Genomic DNA, 26829 nt, shown 5'->3' on the forward strand with positions numbered 1-26829 from the left:
CATCTTCATTGTACTGAGCAAAACTGAAGGGTGGCCACTGCCTGCCGGCTTGAAACACCATCTATTGAATAAACACAACTCTAAGTCGATTTACCAGGGTGAAGTAGGAGCCCAGAGCCTAAGATCATGAGGGAAATGTGGAAAATTACTTATATTTATTCATTATATATTTTCAAGACAGGGTCTTACTATGTAGCTCTGGCTGCCCTGGAGCTCACTATGTAGACTAGGCTGGTCTCGAACTCACAGAAATCTACCTGCCTCTGCCTCCAGAATGCTGGGGTTAAAGGCATATGCTACTATCCCTGTCTTTGAAATATGGAGTCTTGTTTCATTACGTCATTGGGACACAGAAATTGCACAGTGATGTGTCCATGTGCAGGTAATAAACAAAGAGACACAACACATAGTAGGAGATGTACCTTAAGGAGGTAATCAATCAGAAACAGAGTGGAATGAACAGCCCAAGAAGTACTTAGGAGAGAGATTGGAATAATGCCACTGCGTCCCTACCACGCCCTCACTCAGAAGCACTTTAACATACATTATTTAACCCCATAGCAACGTCAAGGAAGTCTTCATCTTAGCAAAGAGAAACTAGGAGCACCAAAGTGGCCATAAAACCTAGCCAAGACACTTAGCCACTATGAGAAAGAGCCGTGTTCTAACCCAGGTGGTCTGTCTTTAGAGTTTGAGCCTTGACTCCCTGTCTCTTAAGCTTAGAAATCAGTGTCAGACTGGCGCTTTTTCCTAGTGCTATGGGGATGTGAAATTCCACAAGGGAGCCAGTTTGCCTCTTAGAACCGGGATAGTGGTACCACTGCTAGGCTCGAAGACCGTTCTGCGGGAGATGGCAGGTGTGGTGGTAAGAGCAGAGGTGGTCCGTGTCTGGACAGTGACTTTCAAAGGTATGCTTTCAATTCCAGGTGTAAGAAGTACTGCATAACCACGAGACACTAGAATCAGGCCGGAGGAACCCCGGGAGGCCTGGGTACTTCAGTTTAGAATGAAGTAATCTTGTAATCTGAGTTCCCCAAAGTGACTTACAGAGTCCTTCTACCCACTTCCTAAAAATTGTCCGCCGAAGGAGGAGTTCCGCATCGGGGACACTTCTCACCTCTGCGTCTGCTCTTGCTTTTGGGCTTGCCTCTGAAAGCTGCTCCTGAGGATAAACGGAGACCAAATCCCTGCAGCTGTTTGCAGGAGGTCTGCTGTCCTAGTTGAATGTGACAAACCGGGGACCAGGGCCTGGACTATAGCTTAGTTGGTGGAGTGTTGGTCTAGCATGCAGAAGGCCCCAGGTTCAATCCCCGGCATCACATCTACCAAACAATGCTGCGCACCGGTAATCCCAGCACTAGGAAGAGGCAGTCAGGAGGACAGAAGTTCAGGGTCGTTCTTGGCTGCATGGAGAGTTCAAGGCCAGCCTGAGATACGTGAGACCCTGTTCTAAGGAAGGAAAAATAAAGTCCAACCCAGAAGCTGGCTCTCCTGACCCTTGACCTAGGATAATAACCTACAGGACATTGTTACTGCCCTTACTTTCACAAGATGATGGAGAGGGAGATAGTACATTTTCTGCTCTACTTCCTTCCCGAGGACATTCCATTCACTATTTACGGGGCACTTCCTGTGTGGCAGGCATTGTGTCCCGTCCAGTGGAAGCAAAGAGCACATAAACCCAGACTTCATGGTTCTCACAGGTCTCATCATCTGGGAACCTCAGGTTTCTGAAGCTTTCCCTCACTTCCTGGAAGGGAATTGTCCCACAAGACTCTGGGCTTTGCAGAGTAGCGAGCTGAAATTGGAAGCATACACTTCCCCCGTAATCTGGGACCTGAAGCTTCCTTCTATCTTTTCTGACAGATTGAGTAGTGATGTCTCCAATGAGGCATGCTCTTAAATGTGGCCTATGTCCCCAGAGATGAATGGCCAGAGTCTCAAGAATGGGGTTTCTTAGTATGGTGGAATGGATTGCCCATCCTGGTGTTCCCATCATCTTGAGGCCAACATCCTCTTGGGGTCATTGAGTACCTTTTTGTTGGGTGACTAGACTTTGAGTCCATCCCTCTGAGTCTCTGTCTTTAGTGTAATGAATGTGCATGCACACATCTGCATGCTCACCACAAACACTTGCAGCCCCAAATGCTGCAGTTCCAGTGTCCTTGACTAACAAGCGCTCTATGTTAATAGCAAGCTTGAAGCCAGCTTGGGCCACATAGGAAGACTCCATCTCAAACAAGAACAAACGGCTCTGATGATGGGCTTCTTGGACCTTTTCTTTCCCACCATGAGCAGTTGCTTGTCTCCTGTCTAACAGTCTGCATGCCCCTTGTTGTGGTGAACAAGAATACCCTGTCTTTGTGTTAACCTTCCTTTCATTTCCTTTAAGCTTCCAATCCTCTCTCTTCTCTGTTCCTCCTCTGTTTTCTCTGAGAATCCTGCTCATGTGTACTCCACAGTAGGAGTGTGTGTGTGTGTGTGTGTGTCTGTCTGTCTGTCTGTCTGTCTCTGTCTTTGTCTCTGTGTCTGTGTGGGTGTGTGTCTGTGTGTGTGGTCTTTGTGTTTTCTCTTCTGGTGTGATCTTGCATGTGTCTCTCATCATCTTCTCACTGTTCTCTGTACCTTGGAGTCTTTGTCAATCCCAACTGAGATTCCTACAGCTGTCTCCAAGCCCATAATGGCCTCCTGATCACCTGGGCCCATCTTCCCTACCTCTTCGCCTTAGTCTGTCATTCATATCTTTATTCAGTTATTCCTGATGGGTTGCTTCTCTTCTCATTATGTGTCCACCGTGTTTTCAGAACTGTAGGGACAGAGTGGGCACAGTGACCTCATCCATCCTTAGGAGTCAGAAAGGGAAGTGTCTGGTTGACACATGACACTCTGATAACTGTAAGGTGAGTGGGCACAGATGTTCTCAATAAACCTAGAGAACTTGTACTCTGACAGGACTAATGGGTGGCCCATGTATGAAGGACATATTAGTAGCATTCTGGCTCCATGGGAGGACTGGCCATTTCTGGGAGTTGAGTAACAGTGAACTCCACAGGCATGGCTTGGTATTCACACCCTAATCGGTGTCTGTACCCAGCTCTCATTTCTCCTGAGTCCTCCAAGGGGACCTGTCCACTCCACATTCAGCTGATGATCCAAGGTACACTACACACTGTTCCCTCCCTGATTCTTAGAGTCGGAGCAGCACCTTCCTTCTCATGGTTTCCTGCTTTGTCTGGGGAGGGCTAGTTCATGTGGCTGCTTCCCCAGGCAGGCAAGGAGTAGCTCTAGAAGGTTCTGAGAAGACCCAGGAAAGGAGACTATGCCGATGGGTGACTCTTGGCTGTGGAGAACCCTTCATGTCCCCATCTCTTCTCCTCCATTGTTTCACTGACCCCTCCCTCCTACGACAGGTGGGGCAGGGAGAATGAGGTCCCGGGGAAACCTGAGTGAGGCCTCAGTAGAGGCTTGTTGGTGGAGCTCAACCCACATACCCGACACCTCAGTTTCTGCCCACATTCTCTCTGTCTATCCTGACCTTCCCCTCTCACTAATGGCCAAGTTAGCAGCCGGGTAGATTAGAGCCCCGAGCTGTGGGGACAGAAGCCTGTCTTTGCATCTGTTGGACTTACAGGCATGTTTCTGAATCCCACACTGCTTTCATTTCCTAGTCAGTGAAGCTGAGGAAACATGGCCCACTCCATACAGTGGTGCCAGAGTTGAAAGCAATGGTGCCCACCTGTGGCCACCGCTCTATCAGGCATCTACATCTTCCATACAGTGCTGCGGTCATGAGTTACTTTATGGGATGCTCAGCTACTGGAAGCTTCTCTCTCCCCAGCTAGACCTCTGTGCACAAAGCAGTGCTGACAGCACACAGTGACGTCTTGTGAGTGACTTCTTTGTGAGGTGCTCACTGCAAAATGTGTGTTGTGGTTGTGTAGAGGGTGGATGTCTTGGAGGGGCATGCGTGGGAAGCAGTCTCCTCTCGCCTGTGAATTAGGACAACTTTGAAAGTGAAAGCTGGGCTGGAAGAGAGGTTCCCTTCAGGGGCCTGCAATGACATGTGCCTTCAGAGAATGGGATTCTCTAAATCCATCTAGGAATCCAGGGAGCAGCAGCGAGCTTCCTTGAGGAGCTGCGTGCTGATGCTGTGTCTTCCTGGTGCTGATGCTGTGTCTTCAAGGATGCTGATGCTGTGTCTTCCTGAGTGCTGATGCTGTCTGTGTCTTCCTGGGTGCTGATGCTGTCTGTGTCTTCCTGGATGCTGATGCTGTGTCTTCCTATCCCTGCAGGTGGGCTCTCAGCGGTTCAGTGTCAACATGCCCCACAAGTTCGGGATCCACAACTACAAGGTCCCTACGTTCTGTGACCACTGTGGGTCCCTGCTCTGGGGCCTCTTGCGGCAGGGCCTGCAGTGTAAAGGTGAGTCTCTTCCTGACCCCGCAGCCCAGTACCCACATGGCCCCTTTTTGTAGAAACATTGTGTCCATATAGCATTACTTTCTAAGGCGGGTTCCAGATTTGGCTGTAGCGTTAACCCTTGATAAACCATTGTCCCCTGGCTGTGTCCACTTTAAGACCTCTCATTGAAGGGAGAGGCCATGAGTGTGGAGGAAACATGACAAAAGAGATGTGACTGGGCCTCGTGACGTGGCTAGCAACCTGGGAAAAACGAAACAGAAGATTTAAAGAAAAGAGGCAGTGGACCAGAATGGAGGGCGTATTGTTAGAGGTGGATTCTTGAAGGAACCGGTATAAATTGGTTTTCTCTCTCCAGCCTTTGTTCCGAGTTGACTCTTAGAGAAAATCATGCTAGGTCATTGTCACCTAAGATGACTGACTTAGAGAAAATCATGCTAGGTCATTGTCACCTACGATGCCTGACTGATCGTCTATGGGTTGTACATAGATGGCCACATCTGCATGGCAGAAACCGAGGCTCAGAAGTGAAGTAACCTGTACACAGCCCACAGCTTATTAACAGCACTGGACCCTTGACCTTTGCATCTCAGGTTCCTCTCTCTGTTCCTGCCATGCCAACTGAAAACCCACTGTTCCATTGAGTGTGCTGGGTGGCCCCAGGGATAACACATGAGTGTGAGAAGTGGGAACATATTCAAAGTCTAGTTTTATATGGTCTGGTGTACGCACAGTGCTAAACAACCATGAACAAAGCAAGCCATTTTCATGGAGAGTATTTTTAAATTATGTTTTATTTTTGTCTTGATTATATTAATAAATAATAACCATTTTTTTTAAAAAAAGAGTATAAAGAAATATAGTATGGACACACTGATCATTGAAGGGATTTCACTGAGACATTATGGACATTGTAAATCATGGTTGCAGTGGAAATAAAGAAGAGAAGAACAAGACATGAAGGACTAATTGGTTGTCTAGAGTGACTAGAACAGCTGGGAGAATAATGGAGCAGTCTCTAGAATGGGAGCTATGGGAGAGGGGTCAGGGCTGGGGGCAAAATGATCAGTTTGAGCTGGGCCTGGGTTGTCCTTGAGGAGCAGGGCCCTGAAACGTGGAGCTACCTCATTGCTGGCCATTCTTGTTGAAACCCAGTGAGTGGATGGGGGTTGGCTTAGCATTTCCGGTGATCAGTAGGAGTAGCTATAAAGCTGATGCCATCCTCTGGCTAAGGACCTCAGGTGTGAGGAGAGGAGTCAAGGATGGACCCTTCAGGGCCTGGGGTGGTGGATTCTAGCAGAAGCCTGCAAAGGCAGCAGGAAGGAAGGACCGCAAGGATTGGAGGGAAAGGAGCAAAAAATGGAGGGAGACACACACACAGCCTCCCACACTAGGAGAAAGCTGGGAGAATGAAAACGAACATCCTCAAGATTGTATCTGAGGTCAGACAAGAAACATGAGCTCCTAACGAGAAGGCTCTTGCCCACCACAGGAGGGACAGTGGATTGGTACCTCAAGTGCAATGGCCAAAGGGAGAGCACAGGGCCAGTGTTTTCAGAATGGCTCACACCCACCGAGAGACTGAGGAGACAGAAAAGAGAGCAGACTTTCAGTAAAGCCAGTGACCCATGTGGGCCCCCATGGGGCCTGGTGTAGTTGGAATTTTCTTTGGGTCGCCAACCAGCTCCCAAATAAAGACACAGAGCCTTATTATTAGTTATGAAAGCTCAGCCTTTAGCTCTTATCACTCAATTTAACCTGTTTCTCTTCATCTACATTTTGCCTTGGGGCTTTTTACCTTTCTCTCATTCTGTGTGTCCTGCTTTCCTATTTCCTCCGTGTCTGGCTGGCTGGCCCTTCGCTCTCCCTCTCTCCCTCTGCCTCCCTCTGCCTCTGTTGAGCTTAGATTCCTCCTCCTACTTCTTTCTGCCCAGAAGCCCCACCTATACTGCCTGCCTAACTATTGGATGTTTAGCTTTTTATTAGACCAATCAGATGCCTTAGGAAGGCAGGGTAAACAAATGCAACACATCTTTACATAGTTAAACAAATAGTCTGTAAACAAATGCAACACATCTTTACATAGTTAAACAAATAGTCCGTAAACAAATGCAACACATCTTTACATAGTTAAACAAATAGTCCGTAAACAAATGCAGCACATCTTTACATAGTTAAGCTAATATTCCACAACAGCCTGGTCCTGCTTCTTGCTCTAGTCATGCCTTTGCCCTGCTCTTCTTCTCAGCAGGCTCTGCCAGGTTTTCACCATTGTAGGCATGCTGGTGGGCTATCCTAGGCTAGAGCTCAGCTCCTCTGCTACATATGGTCCATCTGCAGCTCTGTAGACCCAGCTCTGGTGCCATTCCCATTCTTGGGAACAGGTTCCAGTGTTTTCAGTAAAACAGGGTTGTTAAGAACGTGTCTAAACAGACAGACCCATGCCATTGTCCTGGTCACACTGCACCTGTAACTTGAGACTATCTGAGCCACATGAGTGCAAGCATTGTCGTCCATTTGCTCTTTCAGGGACCATCCCTTTGTCCATTTGGGCTGGGAGGAGAGTACAGTTACATCTTGCATCACTTAAGTGGAAGGGATTTGGCTAAGAATGCTATTAAGAGGCTGTGTCGCTGCTGTGCGAGCATCCCTGCACATGCTGGCAGACTGCGATGGTTATAATGCACCTAAGTGACGTCGCCTTCCAGGATCACCATTGTCTATGTTGCGTGTGGTTGAACTGTGAAGGGAATGTTATGTCCTATGTAACTGGGCTTCTGTTGAATGACAGAGGAGCGGAGAAACTGATTTGGGACCGTGAACACCAGGGCTTACAGCCAGGAACCTGTCAGGGGTTGGCCTCTGGCCTTTGGACTGTCTTTTCCCTGCCTTTACCACAGAGGGACCAGGCTCATACAACTACTGGGCACTTGAGCCCCTCAAGTGAGGACAGGAAAATGCTGGCTCTAAGCAGGCAGATGGAAGGGTTCGTTCCTTTCTTGGCTTACCACTCCAGGCTGAGCGCAGTCTAAGGCTCTCACTCTTGCTCCATAGAGCACAGCAGCCATCAGCAGCAGCCTAGGAATGGGCCACTGAGGTTCAGGTGACTACTCGTGTGTCACCTGATGTGTACCACTCATCTTTAGGCTACCTAAACCCTTCCATTCCCCAATCCCCTTCTGCCTAAGTACCCCCACTTCAGTACAGCCACCCTGAAGTCAGAAGATGCCAAGAGACGGTTTACTGGGGAAGCCAGATCTCCTTCACAGGTTGCAGTCTGCCCATAGGGCTCTGCCGAAGCCCTGTGCTTCATCATGCCTTCAAGGGTCCTCTCACTATATCTCCGCTGTGCGCCGAGGCAAGAGGAATGTGTACTTTGGGAAGGCCTGGCTTTGAGATTCTTCCCTGGCCACAGCGTCTCTCTCTGAGATCCATCTTGGTAACTGCTGTGATCCCAGGCTGTTTGCCTGGATTAAGGCACATGGTGTCTGCAGAAGGATAATAGAGATTAGCAGAATTTGAGGGAAGCTATGGTTTGTAGAGATTGCAGGCTGTGGGTTGGGAGAGACCCTCATGGTCCTAATTAGTTGCTGCCTGGTTGGGGGACCACATGCAGGTCACCATCTGTCCTTCTGCCTTCAGAAGGTAATAGAAAGAGTAAATGCAGCCGCATGCCTCAGAGGACGGCGGTGCAGAGCCACACACATAGACAGGTCACGCCTCCTTCCCTCCTCTCTCCCTCCTGTCCTTCTCCCCTTCTCTCTCCTCCCCCTCCTTCTCCATATTTTTCTGAGACAAGATCTCTGTAGTAGCTCAGTCTAGCCTGGAACTTGCAATCCTCCTGCCTCCGCTCCTGAGTGTTGGGATTAGAGGCATATGCCACTGTGCCTACCTCTGCTTTCCTTTTATATAAAAGCACTTTGGATATTTAAAGCATAAAAGAACTTTCACGCTCCTCAGTTTCAAAATTCAGGCCTTTGTTTTTTGTTTTGTTTTTTTTTAGCAATTGGATCCCTTGTCATATAGCCTTTTGTCATTTTTGTTTTTAGAATTAAATGCACACTGGCAATATAACGATACATCCTCACTGTGAACGATTCACGCAAGACTTAAGAGGAAATGTGTGTATATAAAATAGTGTGCTCTCTGTTGTCTTTAGACTTCCACCTGAGACTTTACTGCTATTCAAACATTTGCTTTAGGCCTCCCCAAGCCTTTCTATGTGAGTTCGTGCTCACTGGCAAGAGCCAACTCACCCCAACAGAAAGCGCTTTTACACCCCACACAGGCCCAGTTACCTTTTTCACTGTGGCGCTGACCCCTAGAAGGTCAGCTTGCTCTAAAAGGATGTTAACTGGCCTATCCCTTCTTATTGTGAGTCTAGCTTTAATATCAGCCCAGGAAAAAGTGAAAACAGAAAGAAAATGCCCCCAAATTGCAAAGCATAACACAGAGGGCGCAGCTCCATGTGCCCAAATCCCAGGCTAGCCTAAGATGGCCCTTCTGCTGTGACCCCATCTGCACAGAGTAGGTGCTCAACTACCAGGGATGAAAGCTAAGGAACAGAACAAAAGTGTCTCTTTAAATAAATAAATAAGAGCCCCACCTGGGCAAAGCGACTCTACTTCTTTTTGGCACATTTTCGTCTCTAAGAAGGCCATACAAATGCATGTTACCAGGCAGTTCAGAGCTACGAGTCGGGAGGAGTTTGGGGCTATGGCATTGTCTGGTATTTCTTTATAGTACCCCCCAACGTGTGTTTGTGTGTGTGTGTGTGTGTGTGTGTGTGTGTGTGTGTGTGTGTGTGATGCACATGGCTCATTAGACCACTTCGTGTGAATGTAGCTCAGGTTTCTTTTGTTCCGAGCTGGCACATCCAAGTCACTTTTTGGTCTGCTACCTCCTGGTGTCATCCCAGCCTCCAGGAGCCGGTGTTCCCACTGCGGTGGATACCTCCGTCACCCGCTGTCCCCGTGCCTAAGCAGCTTTGTTCCAGGCACTGGGCTTTTCAAAGCCTCCTCTCTTCCACTTCCTCAAGTTGTCTGAGTTGACTGACGCGTGACTGGATATTTTGTCCAAAGAAAAGCAGAGTCTTCTTTACAGACTCCAGTCCACTAACCTGGCAACCCAAATTCACCCCGGGGAAGGACTGATCTGACATTTCAACACCAGAGGGCGCCAGCGGTTAAACTGTGCTGAACAAGTTGGTTGCTTTTGGTCAAGGGAATCCTGTCCAGGGTTGCTGGGTAGGGCAGGACAGGTGAATGTTGCTGAGCCGGAGGGGTGGAAAGCCAGGCAGAGCGGTGTTATGGCCCGGACTGTATGATCCACCTGGGATGCTCAGGCCTTCTTAGTGCTGTCTGGTCCATACCTACACTCCTCTTCCTCCGCCACCACCTTGTCCCCACATTGCCTTCATCCTGGGACATCCCTTCAGCTGGAGGTTCTGTGCTCTGCCCACTCCAGGCCCACGATCTTGCGCTGTTGGGCAAGCGGGAGGCCCAGCCCCACCTGCTCGATTTCATTCTAGAAACAGTTTCTTTATTTTTAATTGCTTTACAGACCTTAGATGTTTAGGGAAGTTTGAGTTTCATAGCAAACCTGGGCAGATGTGTAAAGGTTCCTTGTAGAGCCTTGTCCCCACACATGCACAGGCCTGCGGAGAGTGCTGCACACCAGAATGATCCATCAGTTAAAACTGGTGAGCCTACACCAACATGCCATTGTCATGTAAAGTCCACAGTTTACACCAGGGCTGACGGTGGGCATCGGGAGATCTGTGAGACTGGACAAGCATAAGGGGACATGCGTCCAACATGGTAGCGTAGGAGGCAAGAGAAGAGCACCACCGTCCTCTGTGTTCTGCCCACTCCCCCTTCCCCGTTAACCCTTGTGTTGCTGCTGTCGTTTTACCATACGACTGGAGTGGAGTGGTGCGGTACAGCCTTTAAACTCCACGCTTTCATTTAGTAACGCGTGTTTAATATTCTCCCATGTTGTTCTATGGTTTGAAGTCTTTCTTTTTTGGGGCCAGTCAGTAGTCGAGTGTCTGGATATACCAAAGGCTGTTTGTCCACCTTTGGAAGCACCTCTCAAAGGCATACACATTTGGAAGGTTAGAAGTACATCTGTTAGATGTGATTCATTATTAGATTAATTTTGCTATTGTTTTGTCAAGGGTTATTGTCAGTTATTTATTTGTTTGGTTGGTTGGTTGTATTTGAGAATGTTTGCATGGAAGATCTTGCTTTGTACTTTTCTTGTTTTGCTATTAGGGTTCCATGATGAGTTAGGAAAGATCTCCTCTGCCTCTTTTTTCTATAAGAGACTTTGGCATCTGGTTTTTCTTCAATGTTTTGTAGCTTTGACCAGTGAGTCCATTTGGGCCGAGTGGTTTCTTTTGAGAAGGTAACTGATTACTGTCTAAACTCTGCTAGTGGTGGTGCTATTCCTATTGGCTTGTTCTTCTTGTGTGAGCTTTGGTGGGTCATATGTTTCAGTCTGATAATTTTCATTTCAGATGTATTAAGGTTTGTGGGGGCTGGAGGTGTAGCTCAGTGACCGAGCACTTGCCTACAATACAAAGAGCCCAACAACAACAATTGTGTTTTTCCTTTCTCTCTTCCCTTCTCACTGGAGAGAGGCTCAAGGATTTTCTACAAGAAACCACTTTTTCACAGTTGACTTTGCATTTTCAATTCAATTGATTTTCACCTAATTTTTATCTTCTTAGTCTGGATTTTATTTTTTTTTCTAGTTTCTTAAACAAAAGCTTAGATGACTGGTTTTAGGGTATTTTTTCTTTTCTAATATATATGCAGTTGGTGCTATTAATTTCCCTGTAAGCACTGCTTTGGCTGCATCTCATTCATTTTGATGAGCTGTACTTTCTACTTCAATCAATTCTCTCTTGGGAGTCTTCCTCGTTAGTTGGAAGTATGTTGCTTGTGATTCTCCAGTTCTCTTTCTGTAACTGACTTCTGGTCCCACTCCACTGTGGTCTAAAATCAGACATTGCATAAATACTACAAAGATTTTTTTTGAAATAAAATTTAAAGTATACCTTAACTATCCTGCAACGTGAACTCCAATGATTTAGAGCTCATGCTCTGACCAAGATTGTCCCCAGTTCAACCCAGTGTTTGCTTCTTAGTGCTGTGTTTTCTTGATGGTTTTAACCCCTTAGAACTTTAGCTTCTGTGTAGACGTCAGGGACCTCTCATTTTCCTCCACAGCAAGGTGGCAGTTTGTGTGTACTGCTCTGATGACACAGTTTTTCTCTTATTGACATTTTAGTTGTGAGCCTAGCCTTTAATGGCTGAACCATCTCTCTGGCCTGCTTTCCCATTCTTAAAGTTGTAATTGTGATGCTCAACCTTGTCCTGGACCTCATCCATCTGACTATTGTAGATAATTCTTGGTAGAAGCACTGATTTTTGTAATACAGCTGTTTCAGGTTCTTGACGTGGTAGTGCAGAGACAGGTGATTTAGCAGGAACAGGGTAGATAGGTGGGCAATGGTCCCAACTTCCATGGCTCCAAGCTCCAGTGGCCTGGAGCTCCAGCCACCACTTCACCTCTAGCCTCAGACTCATTGTAGGCATGGTCAAGCCCTGTCCCTAAAGTCTGCTGACCATCTGGTGGTGCTGGACCATTCCTGACTTCACTGGCCACCCATACAGCAGCATGCTTGCAGCCCCAGAGCTGGAGTATAGTGATGAATGTCTCTGAATCACTGCCTCCCATGCTGGAGCTCCTGGACCCAACTGCAACCACATATACCTCATCTGCTGGTCCGTTGCATGCCGGGATGCAGAGTCACATCTTCCAAAACAGTTTGCCTTAAGGCATTTTATGGTCCAGCATTCAGTGTGTAAAGACACACACTGAACACTCATGTGTGCTTGAAGAGTGTGTGTCTTTCTGTTGGGTGAAATAGCCAGTGGAATCGATTATATCCAGGTGATTTGGTGTCTTTGCAGCATTCAGCTGTGTCCTTGATGAGACTCTGTCTTCAAGCCTGCTCCTCTCTGGAAGCAGAGTATTGAAGTCTCCAGATCTAATAGCAGGAGCATCAATTTTTCATTTCATTTACTGGCTCTATTTTGCTGTTCTCTTGCTAGGTGCGTACACACTAGGGATTCTTCTATCTGCTTGGTGAGCTGACTCATTGAGTCACTGTGCACTGCCTCTGATTCACTACAACGGCTTTCCTTGTTCCAAAAAAAAATGTCTGTACCTGAAGTTAATGCACTGTGGTACAGGGAAGCATATCCGCTCCAAATCCCTCCCGGAAATGGCAGGAGATATGACCAAGAGCCCGCATGGGTGCTGGGAACTGCAGATAGTGCTAGGCTCTATATATGCTGTGTTCTTCCTATAGTGACCCTGTGACAGAGTTCCACGTATAAAGGTTCATAACAGTGACCAGTAGTGGAGCCAAACCCTTGTCACCGTGAGCTGCCAAGTGCCAGCGTCACTTCCTTTGCGGTGTGGGGGCATCGTTGGGTAAAATAAGCGCTGTCATACCCTGGGTGACAGTTTGGATTATAAACATCTCCCCAAGGCCCATGTGTCAGGCTTGGGCCACGGTTTGGTCTGGAAGGTAGAGGAAACCTTTAGGAGACATGTCTTCTTAAACTGCTCCCCCCAACTCCCTCCCTCGAAGATGGAACCAGTGCTCTCTATGCGTGGGTTAGTAGGTAACCACTCTATCACTGAGCTATACCCTCAGTTTCTCTTAAAGCTTGTTAGCCATAGTTCTCTGGTTTGATAATTCCAACATCCTTGCCATGTCAAGAGTCTAGATCTGTTGTTCCATCTCTTCCAACTATTTTGCATGTTTTATTATGTCTTGTAATTTTTTCTTGATAAGCAGATGTTATATCCTCGGTCTAAGGAGAGGTAGCAAATGCTTCATGATAGAGTGTCTTATAGACAGCTGGTCCCTGTGGAGTGCAAACCCCACTGCTCCCAGGCTCCTCTGGCCTCAGAGGGATGGCTAGAGTGGTCTGGACTTAATGTTTCCCCAAGGTTAATGAGGATGTGATAAAAACCCAGCAATAAAGCTCAAATTAGATGTTTCTTCTCACAGCAGGCCTGGGTAAGACAAACAGAAATGATCTGGCCTGCTTCAGGCTTGCTTGTTTGCCTCTGGCCCTGTTGGAAGTTGGCTGAGTGTCTCCTCTGATTACCGGGGAGCTTCCTGTGTCGTGTGACCCATAACAGAGCAGTGTGGAGACCACATATGTGGCATCCATTTGGGCCTGGAATTGAGCTTAGGTCAGTGAAAACAAGTTGGCTCTTACAGAGGCGGTATCCTATTCCCCTGAAGGAAATGTAAATGTGACCTCTGCTTGCTCTTATTTCATGTATGTAGGAAAAACATGGGGGGGGGGCGTGCAACTAGAAACATCTTCCAGACATTCTCTGCAAGGTGGCTGATGGGTGATTGTAGTTCTCTGTATTGGGATGGGGGATGGTTTTTATTTATCTATTTTTATTTTTTCTTCATTTTCCAACCTCTGTCAGATGAACATGCATCACATTTGGTGATGGTCATTGGGTGAGGGTCCCATTTTAGGCATGAGTATTGGATGTCTGTCCTTCCTCTTCCCTCACAGTCTGCAAAATGAATGTTCACCGTCGATGTGAGACCAACGTGGCTCCCAACTGCGGGGTGGATGCCAGGGGGATTGCCAAAGTGCTGGCTGACCTGGGCGTTACTCCAGACAAAATCACCAACAGCGGCCAGAGGAGGAAAAAGGTAGGAACCACCGTTTCTGGAGCTTTCTCTGGGCCTGCTTCTGAGAGTATTCTAGAAGGAGGGTGAGAGATTCCTAAGTTTAGTCTTCTTACTCAAATAATCATAATAGCATGTGTTGGTGGACAAAAATAAAGAGGGCAGGTAACATGGAAGTCTCATTATGCCTCCCAGTGGGAGGAAGGGGGCGACAGAGCAAGCCTTAAGAGTTAGGTGTGGGTTAGGGCAAGCTTAGTGGTAATCTGGTTTTCTTCATGTCCATGAAACCCTGAGTTCAATTCTCAGTAACACAGCGGAATAAAAAGTTCACCAGAGAAAACAAGCTTTGAGCTGACAACCTTGAAGTCCCTTCTAGAAAAAGCTTGACACTCTAGACCAGCAGTCCTCAACTTTCCTGGTGCTGCGACCCTTTAATACATTCCTCGTGTTATGGTGACCCCCCCGCCAACCATAACATTATTTTCGATGCTACTTTATAATTGTAACGTTGCTATTGTTGTGAATCGGAATGTAAGTATCTGCGTTTTCTGATGGTCTAAGGAGACCCCTGTGAAAGGGTTGTTTGACGCCCCCCCCCCCCCCAAGGCCAGTTCCTTCAGACAGCAAGCCATGGTTCGTGCCAGCTCTTGCACTGAGTTGACTGGGAAATACTTAAGGACACTCGGCCTTTCCTTAGCCACCAAAGCCCCATATATCCAGATGGCATTCCACATGTCACTTGGAATAGTGGCATGTTCTATACTGTGTCGTTTTGGCAAATCAGGGCCTGTGGATGTAAACAGAGCTAAAGGCTTCTCTAGTGGGCTCTGCTTCAGCAATGACGCCTGGTCTAGAAAACCTAAGAGCCTTTGGAAAACTGGTTCTAAGAGAAGCAGAGCCCCCGTATCCCGTCGATGCTGAGGTGGGTGGGTAGGGTGTGGCCCGAGCTGCCCAGTGTTTGAACGTCTCCAAATCCTTTTCTAGAAGAGCAAGTCTTTCTGTGGGGGCCTCACACCCTTCATTCCTGTATTCTCTCCTCACACGGCCTGAAGGACCTCCCAAGGAGCCTACACCTCTCCCTCTTCTTGTTGTCAAACCTGCCCTGTCTTTCCCTGGTGCCCCCAGAAGAGCCTGTCCCCACTGATGAGAAGGACCAGACAACTTTCATCTTTTTAACTATCTCTTCCCAACAAGCAAAGCTGTTTTGTAAACCCTGCAAACACTATCCTGTCCCTGTTAACCGTGAGGCCTTATATACTGGGTGACTTTTTTAGGTTCTGTGAATTGTGCTGGGAAAAACAAAACAAACCTTTGTTTGGTGCCCCAAGGCACTGGATTTGCAAAGCAAAATAACACTAGCCAACAATCCCAGGGCCTCCTGAAGAGGTAGGCTGAGCTGATGCCAATGCCCCATTGATGAGCATCAGGAGATTGGCTTTCCCCAGCTGGGAAAAGTATGGCTGTCTTACACCGTCAGGAGAGGTTTAAAGGGAAATGCTAGGCCCTTGTCATTCCTGCATTCACACAGACTGGGGGGGTGACAAGATGCCGTCAACTGACTTGAATTTGCAGAGTTGAGTTCATGGACTCCTGATGAAAAGGGCCAGCATGGGAAAATGTAGGATCGGGCAGAGAAAAGTCCAAGGGACTGTCATCCAGCTATAGTCACTGCGGTGACAGTCCTGATACAAAGCTGGAGGAGCCAACTGGTAATTTAAGATGTATGACGGATAAGGGAGATGTATTCTTGGTCAGGAGCTAAACCGTCTTTGCAAGAATCTCATACCTTTTGCTAAAAAAGGTCCTCGGGAAGACCAAGAGAAGAGGCATCAGAGCCCCCTGTGATCTCCAAGTCCATACTAGCACTTAAGTTGGACATGCCAGCGCTATTCCAGGAAGCAAATGTCACTGGTTACCTTCCACTAAAATGTGGCAACAGGCTTGACTACACCCGAGAGGAGAGTATTTACACAGAGCATCTGTCATATGTGTTACTTCGTGCCGGCCACTAGGGGCAGTGAGAGTACTGGAAAGTCTGTCTGAGTAGAGAACCTACATACACAGTCTGCACCGCAGATGCTGTTATTGATGTCATGGCGAATAAGATCGTGAATAAACATCAAACAGGTGGTAGAGCCAGTCAGGATCCCACTGCATTGGTGAGATAACTTGAGTTGTAGAGATAGTTGTGAGGGTAGGGATGGGGAGAGGGGTGTGTGTGTGGAGGGGTGTTGTAACTGAAAAAAAATGGAGCAGGTCTTTGCTTTAAAAGCTCACCTGTCTTTGGAGAGGATATTGAGACAGTAGAAAAAATCTGTCGTGTTTTGTTTTCCATTGAACTGGCCCATGAAACCTTAAGCACCTGCTCTCAGTTTGATGGATGTTGCTGTGCTCCTCTTGACAGTTCTCTGTATCACCGGTGCCTCCATGCGTTTGACATCACCAGCCTCTTTTCTGATGACTCTCCCATCTCCTGTCCTTTCTAGCTCGTTGCTGGTGCTGAATCGCCACAGCCGGCTTCTGGAAACTCTCCGTCTGCAGATGATCGATCCAAGTCAGCGCCCACCTCCCCTTGTGACCAGGGTGAGACTCTCAGATTTGCCCTTTCCCTCTCATCTCTGTAGCCTGTTAATCAACACAGCCAGCGGCCTTCAAGATCCGCGCACATTGCTTCCATGTTGATATGGTAGTTGCTCTTGCATGCTACAGGCTTTCTTGAGGGCAGTAGCGGGAAGTGCTGGTCTCCGCTGTTCCCTGCAGCCTAGGATTAGAGGGAGGCATGTGTAATGATACGGTGTGTTACTCCCTCACTTCTTGTCCTGGTTTCAAGTGCAGAGAGGAAGAGAAGTCTCGCTCCTTTGCCCGTCACTCCATCCTTCTCTCTGGACCTAGATGTGTTCCATGTACTTGCTTTGCAATCTTTCCCTTAACTCTACTCATGGTACCCCAAGACTTGAGATCATGCTGAGTTATGGGGGGAATGTCTCTTCTCCTATTCTTTGGATGAACAAATGGGAATGGAAAGATGAAATCTGAGAGGCAGGGAGGAGGGAGCACTAGGCCTGACTTTACTCTGGGTACACACTCCAGATGTCTTTCCTTCTGACTAAATGTGCTTCAGACCGTAAGTTCTGCGGGCGTAATGAGCATAGGAATAAGTTTACGGGCTCTGAGAGGTGAGAACTAAGCAAGGACTCCCGTCTGACTCCTCCCCTTCTGGTGACAGATGGGTCCCCACACATCCCAGGAAAGAGCTACATGGACCTGCGGAGCAGGAATGAGCTCGCAGCGGGGTGGTCCTCGGTTGTCTCTAACCCTTCTTCTGATCTTGTTTCTACTATTTTACTCACATGGGCTCTGTCCTGATGCTCAGCCAGGTAACTGACTGGGAAGTGGAAAGTCAGGCTTGAAAGTGCTTGTCCTGAGGTCAAGAGCTAAGCTGGCAGCCAGGCCAGGCCAGGCCAGGCCTCTCCTCATGCCATGAAATCCTCACTGGAGGTCATTACGGTGGCAGGAGAGAGCAGAACAGTTTCAGTGGCCATTTGCCAGTCTTGAGACTGGAGAATAATCGACCTCAGCTCACCTTCCTGGGCCTTTGACTCACTTTCTGTGTCTTTACTTCATTCCAAAAGAGATTTCACCCATCCCTAAGTAACCAGCTTACAGAGTCTGTCCTGGGCCAGTGAGGCATATGCAGTTTCCCCCTTTTCATATGGAATGTCCTGGAACTTCAAAGATACGGGGTCCTACATTAAAGAATCCAAGTAGAGTGAACCACCCATGGTCACAGTCACCTGTGACTTCCAGACCTGTCTCTTGCCTTCTGCTGTCTTTCTGTACCTCCTGGGGCCTTTATTCAGATAGACATACCAGGCCAGGCAGGTACCATGTTTCCCAGCCTGATATGAGAACTAATGGATGGGAAACGTTCTTAGTAATATAGCTACCACAAAACGGAGCTGAGTTGGATGCTGTCTCTCCTCCATTGTAAGACATTTTCCTCAAGCTTTGAGGGGCGGGTCTTAGGTCATCTGGGTTCTGCCTTTCAAGATGCTCTTAGCAACTGAGGCCCGATGTGACAAAAAAGTCATACTTTGGAGTAGAGAGGTAGGTAGGCAGGCAGCTGCTGAAGTCTGTCATGATAAGGTTATCTGTAGACTTGGATGGTGTCCTTTCCACCCCAGTGTGAGTTCACTCCAGATCCCCTGCACGGGCCCTTGTGATGAAAGTCCTTCTGGACAGGAGGCAAAGAGCTTCCTATCCAGAGGTGCTGCTCACTCATCTGTCTTCATCCCAAGGGATAAACACTCTGCTCCCGTCTGTAACCCCTGTTACTCATGAGAATCTTTTGCGATAGCGTCATGTCAAGATCCCCGTTCTGCACAGATGAGTGCTCGCTTTGGTGAATGAATGTCTAACTATAATAGGCCTTCTTCAAACAGAAAAGGTCAAAGGGCCTCCCAACACTGTCATCCCCAGGTAATTTAGGTCGCATACTCCAGAAGGCTGCAAGACCATCTCATAGTTATGGAAATGGACTGTAGAATTCCTCCCTATCAAAGATAAATTGGTGACATGTCACAGTGGGAAGCTATTCTTTTGTTAATGCTAAGCCTGTGGCTCACTCTAGGAGGTAGCTTTGTGTGGGATAAGTACTCGGAGTAAAGTCAGCATCAAGGCTGAGTAAAGACCTTTAGAAGACAAAGGCTTCCTAGCCCCGTGAGTGAATGATTCTGTCACCAGTGAGGACTGTGAGCTTGGCTTCTAAGTGTTTGTTCTAATCTTCAAAGGAAACTTGAAGGGAAGGGAGCCTGTCGCCTCAGAATTCCGGGGAAGACAGGATTTCTCACCACACCTCGAATCATGGTCAAGGTTGCTAGGAGGCCTTCGGAGGCCTTTGGTGGCAGTGAACCCTGCCAGTTCAGGAACTATGTCTTCCTCCCTCCTCACTACAGACTGATGTCTTGTTGTACACTAGGCACCAAAGGAAGTGTGTTAGACAGATAAAACAGCCTACAGAAGGATGTCCCTGGACCTGCCGCCATGAACAGCTGGAGGAGGGCTGAGAGCTCATGGATTCTGAATATTGAGTCTTAAGGTAAAGGGCGCATGAGGGGCCTTCTAATCTAGCATCTTTTTCCTCTTGGCCCTAGAACTAAAAGAACTTGAAAACAACATCCGGAAGGCCTTGTCGTTTGACAACCGAGGAGAGGAGCACAGGGCATCGTCATCTACCGATGGCCAGCTGGCAAGCTCCGGCGAGAACGGTGAAGTCCGGCAAGGCCAGGCCAAGCGCTTGGGCCTGGATGAGTTCAACTTCATCAAGGTGTTGGGCAAAGGAAGCTTTGGCAAGGTCAGTGGCACACCCGTGTAGTGGTGCTGGTTTCCTTTGGGCAGCCTGGCCTCTTCTGGTCACCTTTCCCTTCCTTATGGCCTGGCTGATGGGGGTCCCGGTTCTGCCCTCCAGTTGGTTGTGGGAATTCGGTTGTTCTCATTTGTCCAATGGGGAGAGGAGTGGAGCGAGGGGAGGGAGCACACTGTCAATCAATCCCCTCCGCAGGTTTCTTCCTTGTGCAGAGAGCCATCTGAAATTCTGCTCTCCTCAGGAGGAAGTCTGTGCGCATGCGTGAACTCTGAGCCCGTGCCCTCCGTGAACTTCAGGTTCAGAGCAAACCTTACCATGTAGGACTTTGGACGCTGAATGTCCTTTAGCTGATTTTCCTGGTGCTTACTAAGCGTCCTGCTCTTCCTCTCTGTGACAGAAGAGCTGGATAATCCTGTAGTGGATCTGGGGCCCTGTCTTGAGGACATTTTCCCCCTGCTCTCAACTGCGATAAACACCAGGTGGGGGCTGTGCCCTTCAGTGAGCTCAGCGAAGGGTTTGAGGAGATGCAAAGATTTGATTTTAGAGAGACAAAAGACAAAGAGCCCAGGAAACTGGGGGAGCATGTCAGACTTCTGTCGGCCCCTTGTCCTCCTTCTTTAAGCTGTGCCTTGGGGTTCATGGGAATTGCCTTTTGGGGACCTCATGAAACAGAGACCCTATTTGAGGACCAAGCAGCTCTAGGAGTTATGTGCTCTCATATGTCCTGGGCTCTGGGAAGTTGTGCCCATTAGTCAGTCTGCTGGCTGAGCTGAAGGCCTAGTCCACCATTCCAGAGCAGGTCTGAGGGAAGGCTCTGTGAAGCCCCCAGGCACAGGGCCTGCTCTGTAGGCCCTCACCTGCCCCTATCTGTCCTGAGATCACCTGGCAGGGAGGTAACCGGAATTGACTCAGAGGGCAACTGCTGAAGCAATTCTTTAAAAAGAGCTAAATAAAAAACAGACCCCAGGCCTCTGGTTTAGGCACGACTCTGGCTTAGGCTGTGAGCAGGGCTGGGTTTGAGTTCGAGCAGGATTCTAGGGTAAGGAGCATGGTCAGAGCTTCCCACTCAGTGACGTAGGTGGAATAGGAGTTCTGAGCACTTAACTAGTAGTTTCTTAGGCAAACTCAGAGCCATTACAGTAAGGTTTGAGTCGGTTTTACAGGATGTATTTTGTGGGTGACAGAATCTTCAATCTCTCCAGTTCTTTGGGTTATGGTCATTTCCCTTTGACAATACCAGAATAGTACACTTCAGAGTCATCCAAAAGGAGAAAAGACCCATGACTGAGGTAGGTAAATGAAAATACCCACTGATAGGCAAAGGTCAAGAACATAGACCTGACCGTCAACTGTCAGGGGAAGAAATTGTGTTTTCACTTGCAGAGCTGTGGAAAAACACCATAATGGTAAACACAGGGTGTAGATGTAATTCTAAACAGTCTTATTAAATAAGAAACACAGAGCCAAATAAAGAGTTAAAAGCCCAGAGATCGAGCAGTCGCCAAGAGCTAAGACCCCCTTATCTTACCACTCGATGCTGTCCTTCCCCTGAGAGACAGACCTTCTTCCTGTGTCCTGTCTTTTTATTGCCTTTCTTATTGGTTCTAAACCCAACCATATGACTTCCTCGTCATTGTCTGTCTATACAGACCTCCAGGTCCTCTATGGTTGGTACTGAGATTAAAGGCATGTGTCTCCATGCTGGCTGTGTCCTTGAACACACAGAGATTGTGCCTGCCATGTGATTGGATTAAGGGTGTGTGCTACCACTGCCAGACTTCTGCTTAATGGCTTGCTCTTAGCTCTGATTAAAATCACATCTCAGCACAAATAAAATATCACTATAACAGGGCAGGTTTAAGTACACAAATGTTCAGGAACAAAAATAACAGACTGCCATGAAGGAGGCATGGAGGCCTATGCAGAAAGCTGGAGGTTTGTCTTTATGTATCATATATGTACCGACTTAGGAGAAATAACACAAGCCAGCAAGAAACTAAGCAGAAGAGAAAAGCAATTCTCTCCCAAAGCAACTCAGTTAGAAAATAAATATTCCAGAAAGTTCAGTTGCAAGTTGAAAACAGAATCAAGATTATATCTCCCACTTGTTAAGTAAGAAAAAGCAAGCAAACAAACAAAAAAAATTGTAAGTGAATGTGGCCTGTGCTCATACTAAATCTGTGCTACACACTAAAATGATATACTGTGTGTATGAACACAGCCCCCTTGAAAGTCAGGAAATGTGTTAAATGTTTAATGAGAATTTCTATTTCAAGGATATAAGGCCAAGAAAAAATTTAAATTGTGTCCAAAAGCACTCAGTGCAACTTATATAGAACTTAATTTGGTATAACTTAAATTTCAAACAGGAGGGAGATATTGGAATAAATTATAGTGTTTTTACTTTATCAGCAATCAGGATAATGATAGTGACCTTATAGGAAAATACATAGAAAATATTGCTTCTTCTGAAAGCCCTGTATTCGTATATAGCATGGTAGGGTACACCTATAATATCAACACTTGGGAGACTGAAGCAGAAGTGTCATGAGTTCAAGACCAGCCCAGGCTATATAGTGTGGACTGTCAAAAAAGGGAAGAAATTGAAAAAGAAAAAAAAAATGAGAGGAGAGGGATAGAGGGGAGAAAGAGATACATTTGTTCTCTGGTAATTACAGCATCACTAACGTAGATGACGGTACGAATAATGATGTAACCTGAGCACCATGCCAGAGATTAAAAAGAAGAAAAGAAAAACTTTAGTAGCTAAATTAGGCAGGGTAGATTCCCTAAACATTTCAAACGTTAATTTCCTAAACATCCTCATTCAAAAGGAAAGGAAAAACGCAAGCAGCATGTAGGCATTTGACATTGTTTGAGTCCGTGTGTGCGTCGACTGACCAGATGGTTAAAACTGATTGCAGGTCATGCTGGCGGAACTCAAGGGCAAAGATGAAGTGTACGCCGTGAAGGTCTTAAAGAAGGACGTCATCCTCCAGGATGACGACGTGGACTGCACGATGACGGAGAAGAGGATTTTGGCTCTGGCTCGCAAACACCCTTACCTAACTCAACTGTATTGCTGCTTCCAGACCAAGGTATGCTTGCGAAGGCGGCTGATCTCGGGTGGTATTGGGGAGCGTAACACATAGTCTCTCAACCTTGTCGGATACCGACTTTGGACCATCTACATGCTTCTCTATAAGGCAGAGTCGAGTTTATCTTTGTGGAAATAGGGACACGTTTGGACGTGGTCTTCTTTGAGAGCGCCCTTGTACAGGGATGAGCAGAGCAATGGTGTACTTTGCAAAATGTAGCTACACAAAGCAAAACAGTGGTGTATACTCTGCTCCCGCTCCTAACTTTTTATCAATGGTCAGATCACTTCTAGGTTGTTTTCAGCTCAAAAGAAAATGAGCAAAAGCTACCCTAATTCTTCTAACTTGTATGATGTCAGAAGAGATGCAAAATCTAAACATGCTTGGAATTCCACAGTGAAATTCAAGCATTTTGAAATGTACGGCATAGGAGCCTGACCACCAGCAGGTGGCGGTAAAGGGACAAGGATCTGTAAGAACATCCTTGGAGGGCCCTTCATCTGATGTGGTATTATTCTTAGAGGGGGGAAAAGCACATTTTCTTCATAAAATTCTTACTTTATTTTTCTTTTTTGGGGGGGGCGTGTGTGGGAGAAAGTCTTCTAGGATGCATTATAGATTTGTAGTGTTTGTCTTAAGAAGACAAAGACAGCTTGAATCTAGACCCCTATCTGTTCCTGCCCGGAGCCTAAATAGTAAACAGTTACATTCTGGATGAGCACCAGGGGTGCTGGAGCTGTGTATGCATTTGTACATGCATATGCTTGTGTGTGTGTGTGTGTGTGTGTGTGTGTGTGTGTGTGTGTGTGTGTGTGTACTTGTCTGGCTCTTGGGCATGCTCTCCACCATTTTGTGCTCAGTGTCATTCTCCCTGCTTAGAATGAAGCGAATTCCTCATCTTGCCACTCAGAAGCCTTTCATTTCATCTATATTGAGTGTTTCCTATATGCTAGGTCCTGATGAGCCAGACCCCATTTCTCAGAAACCTGGTCTCTTTGGTTCATTCGCCCAAGGCTGGTTCTGAGAGCCCTGCTTATCTGAGGAGCTTTAAGAACGAAGGACTCTGTGGCCCCTGCTTCTGTTCAGCAGTCTTAGTACAGAGTCCCCGAAGAGTCCTGCAGTGGGAAAAGGCAGACTGCCTCAGTTTCATCCACTATATAGCTCAACGTATTTGGTCCCCACCACCCCGCATGCGACACCTAGTCCACGTTGAGCAACGCTGATCTAGGGGGAATTTCCCTCTCTGTGATCTCTTCAGAAATGAGAAACACCTGAAAATGCCCAGCCATTCTGTGGCTTCTCCTTCGGGGACACGGGGGTTGTTTTCTCTGTGAAGCCGTCTTCAGAGAGCCCCATTTCGTAAGACTCTGTTCCTTTCCTGAGCAAGCCTAGGAATGGCTGGCAAAGCCTCACTTTTCTCTTAAATGCATATTGTGCAATTCCAAACGGGCGGGTGTGAGTTCGTGTGTGTTTACAAATGCAGAGTCCAGTGGGACGTAAGAAGCCCAGAGATGGGGTCACCTTGCTTTTTTTTTTTCCACTAGAGCTTAGCTGTTGTTTTTGTTTTTGAGATGGTACCTGAGTTCACACAATCCCCGAAACTTGTGATGTTCCTGTTTCCACCTCTTAAACGGTGGCATTCCAGGCACGAGCCTCCATGTCTGACTCCTTTTAGAACTTAATTCAAGATTCAAGAGAAATGCATCAGGTCCCATATGTCTTTATTGTCCATGGTACTTATACCGCATGGGCTCCCATCCAATATGTGCCACTGTCACAATCAGATACTTGAAAGCTTTTTGAGTTTTGTCTTAAAAACAATAACGACAATAAAACCCACTTAGTCTAGTTTTCTCTTTGTACCACTGAGAAAATTGTTTCAGAGAACAATAGTCTTTTTTGTTGTTGTTGTTGTTGTTTTTAATGTATTTGGAGGGGGGTAGTAGGAATTGAACTTAAGAGTCTCATGCATATTAGGCAAGAGCCCTGCCTCTGGGATATGAATAAGAGATTTTGCTCTCCACAGGCAGTACATGTTGGCAGTCAAACCTGGTGCCTCATCTGGCCTCTGGGATTGCTGCTCCAGTGAGGCCTTGATCTGATGTGACTGTCTCTGCCAGCTAAGTGCCCCACCAATCTCTACAGGCTCATGTCTGACTGACGTGGCTGCGTAGGGAGGGAGCCACATTACCTCTCTTTCTATGAACTCAAAAGGTCCAGGCGCCTAAGAGAGCTGGGTCTAGCCATGAAGACTCTGTGGGGCTCCTGTATATGATGGTTCTGGGAGAACCACAGTTGGGGGCCTCTTGATAGGTAAATGAGAAAGGGTAATGACATCTTCAATGCCACTGTATTCTACAGAAAACTCACACTGAAAAATGCCAAAGCCAAGGTTTCTCTTTGGAATACAAACTGGTGTTGAAGAACACCATGACTTTTACTTACAGCAGAAGAAATGAACTAACATGGTTTTGAGGGTCTGGGTGGCAGAGAGAAAAGACTTCCTCTGCATGTTAGAGATACACTAATCCTCAGGCCAGTGTCAGGTAGTCACAGGAATAAGCTGGCACCTCTTTTAAATAGCATGTCTGTATTCTATCTTTCTTAATAAATTATAATTTACTCTTACTACAGGACATTGATTTACTAATAAAAGGAACTTTATGAAGCATCATTTTATAGACCCTGTCTTAGTAGAGTTTTATTGCTGTGAAGAGACACCATGACCATGGCAACTCTTATAAAGGAAAACTTTTAATTGGGGCTGGCTTATAATTCAGAGTGTAGTCCATTGTCATCATGGTTTTAAAGAATGGCTGTTAGCCTCCTGATTGAAGCAGATGAGAACACAGATTCTCATGAGGAAGGGTGACTGGGTCCAGGAATGAGGACTTATACCAGCTTCCGCAGTAAATTAGCACTAAGTAATCGTGTTCCACGTGGACACTCAAACCAAGAGGACTCAGAGCTGCTGTTCTTCGGGGTCTAATGGAGAAGAGGTGCTTTTGAAGAGTGAGACTTGGGCAGGGCAGGGAGCTGAAAGGGCAGCCATGATCCATGGTCCGTTTCCAATCTTACTTGCATGTTGTTTTTCCTAAAAAATCCAGTTCCCTGGCCCCTAGGTGAGCCTCAATGTGGGGGTCTGAATAAGAACGACCCCTCTAGGCTCAGACATTTGAATGCTTGGTCTCAAGTTGGTGGCACTGTTTGAGGAAGCTTAGGAGGTGTGAGAGGTGTGGCTTTGTTGGGGAGACTATGTCAGTGGGGGCGGGCTTTGGGGTTTAGAAGCTCTCTCCGCTTCTGGCTTGCAGGTCAAGATCTGATCCCTCAGCTTGCTGCCTCTGCCGCCATGTCTTTGCTCAGCCATCATGGAATTTAACCTTCTAGAACCATAGTTCAAATAAACTCTGTTCTCGGGCTGCCTTGGTCATGGTGTTTTATCGTAGCGATAGAAAATTAACTAACAGATTCAGGGTTTAGTATAGAGGAAGACATAGTTCTCCTGGAAACGGCTTTGAGAACTTTCTGGCAGATGATGCACAGCTTTAAGCTGTGTGCTGTGTACAGGTTGGCTGGCTGGCTTGGAAGAGGGTAGAGTAAGGGCCTGTGTCTTATTTGGCAACCGGGGATGATGGCTGTGCAGACCCATTGGCATTAACCGTGATGGTTCAGTCAAGTCGGGCGGCTGCAGCCCACTGAATGACCACGGTGAATTCAAATAGTGACTTGAGATCTTCCTATACTTAGCCACTCTGTTCTCAGTAAGCGTACTGCAGCTGTCGTCCATAGGCTTTGGGAGATAAGAAGCAAGTGACTCCAGCGTTCCAGGGCTAGTGAGGATGGGCAGATAGGCTAGTCAGTAAGGCCACAAGTTACATTTCCATCAAATTCAGACTTGAGCTTCTGCTATATTGTGTGCCTTTTGGGTTTCTAGGGAGGCTACAAATCTGAACCTTGAAATAAGGCTAACATCTAGAAGATGATAGGTGCCAAGAGATGGCCTCAAAGTTCTTTCTAGATGTCATCTTGACATTTTCCCCACTCTGGACTTCATAGTTCCTGTGTCCTGCTTCTTTATGGAAAGGAGGCCCAGAGAAAGAGGTGAAGTTTGGGGGACAGGTGTATATCGAGAAAATAAGGAAAATAAATTCTTACAAAGTCAGAGGCTGAAGGGAAAGAGACAGCGGTGCTGTGAGCCTTCTTCA

The 26829-nt window shown here is 47.1% G+C and overlaps 1 protein-coding gene across 3 annotated transcripts in view; it reads left to right on the plus strand.

Moving 5' to 3' along the window:
* The window catches only part of Prkce (protein kinase C epsilon), a 505293-nt gene that overhangs the window by 315316 nt on the left and 163148 nt on the right, over window positions 1-26829 (plus strand). For all 3 annotated transcript variants that reach the window (XM_006986497.4, XM_042267318.2, XM_076559041.1), the window contains 5 exons: window positions 4293-4422; window positions 14043-14185; window positions 16648-16744; window positions 19315-19514; window positions 22451-22624. In XM_006986497.4, the coding sequence (XP_006986559.1) occupies window positions 4293-4422; window positions 14043-14185; window positions 16648-16744; window positions 19315-19514; window positions 22451-22624 (744 nt within the window). The remainder of the gene's footprint in view (window positions 1-4292; window positions 4423-14042; window positions 14186-16647; window positions 16745-19314; window positions 19515-22450; window positions 22625-26829) is intronic.

Source organism: Peromyscus maniculatus, chromosome 22 (assembly GCF_049852395.1).
Source record: "Peromyscus maniculatus bairdii isolate BWxNUB_F1_BW_parent chromosome 22, HU_Pman_BW_mat_3.1, whole genome shotgun sequence".
NCBI lineage: Eukaryota > Metazoa > Chordata > Mammalia > Rodentia > Cricetidae > Peromyscus > Peromyscus maniculatus.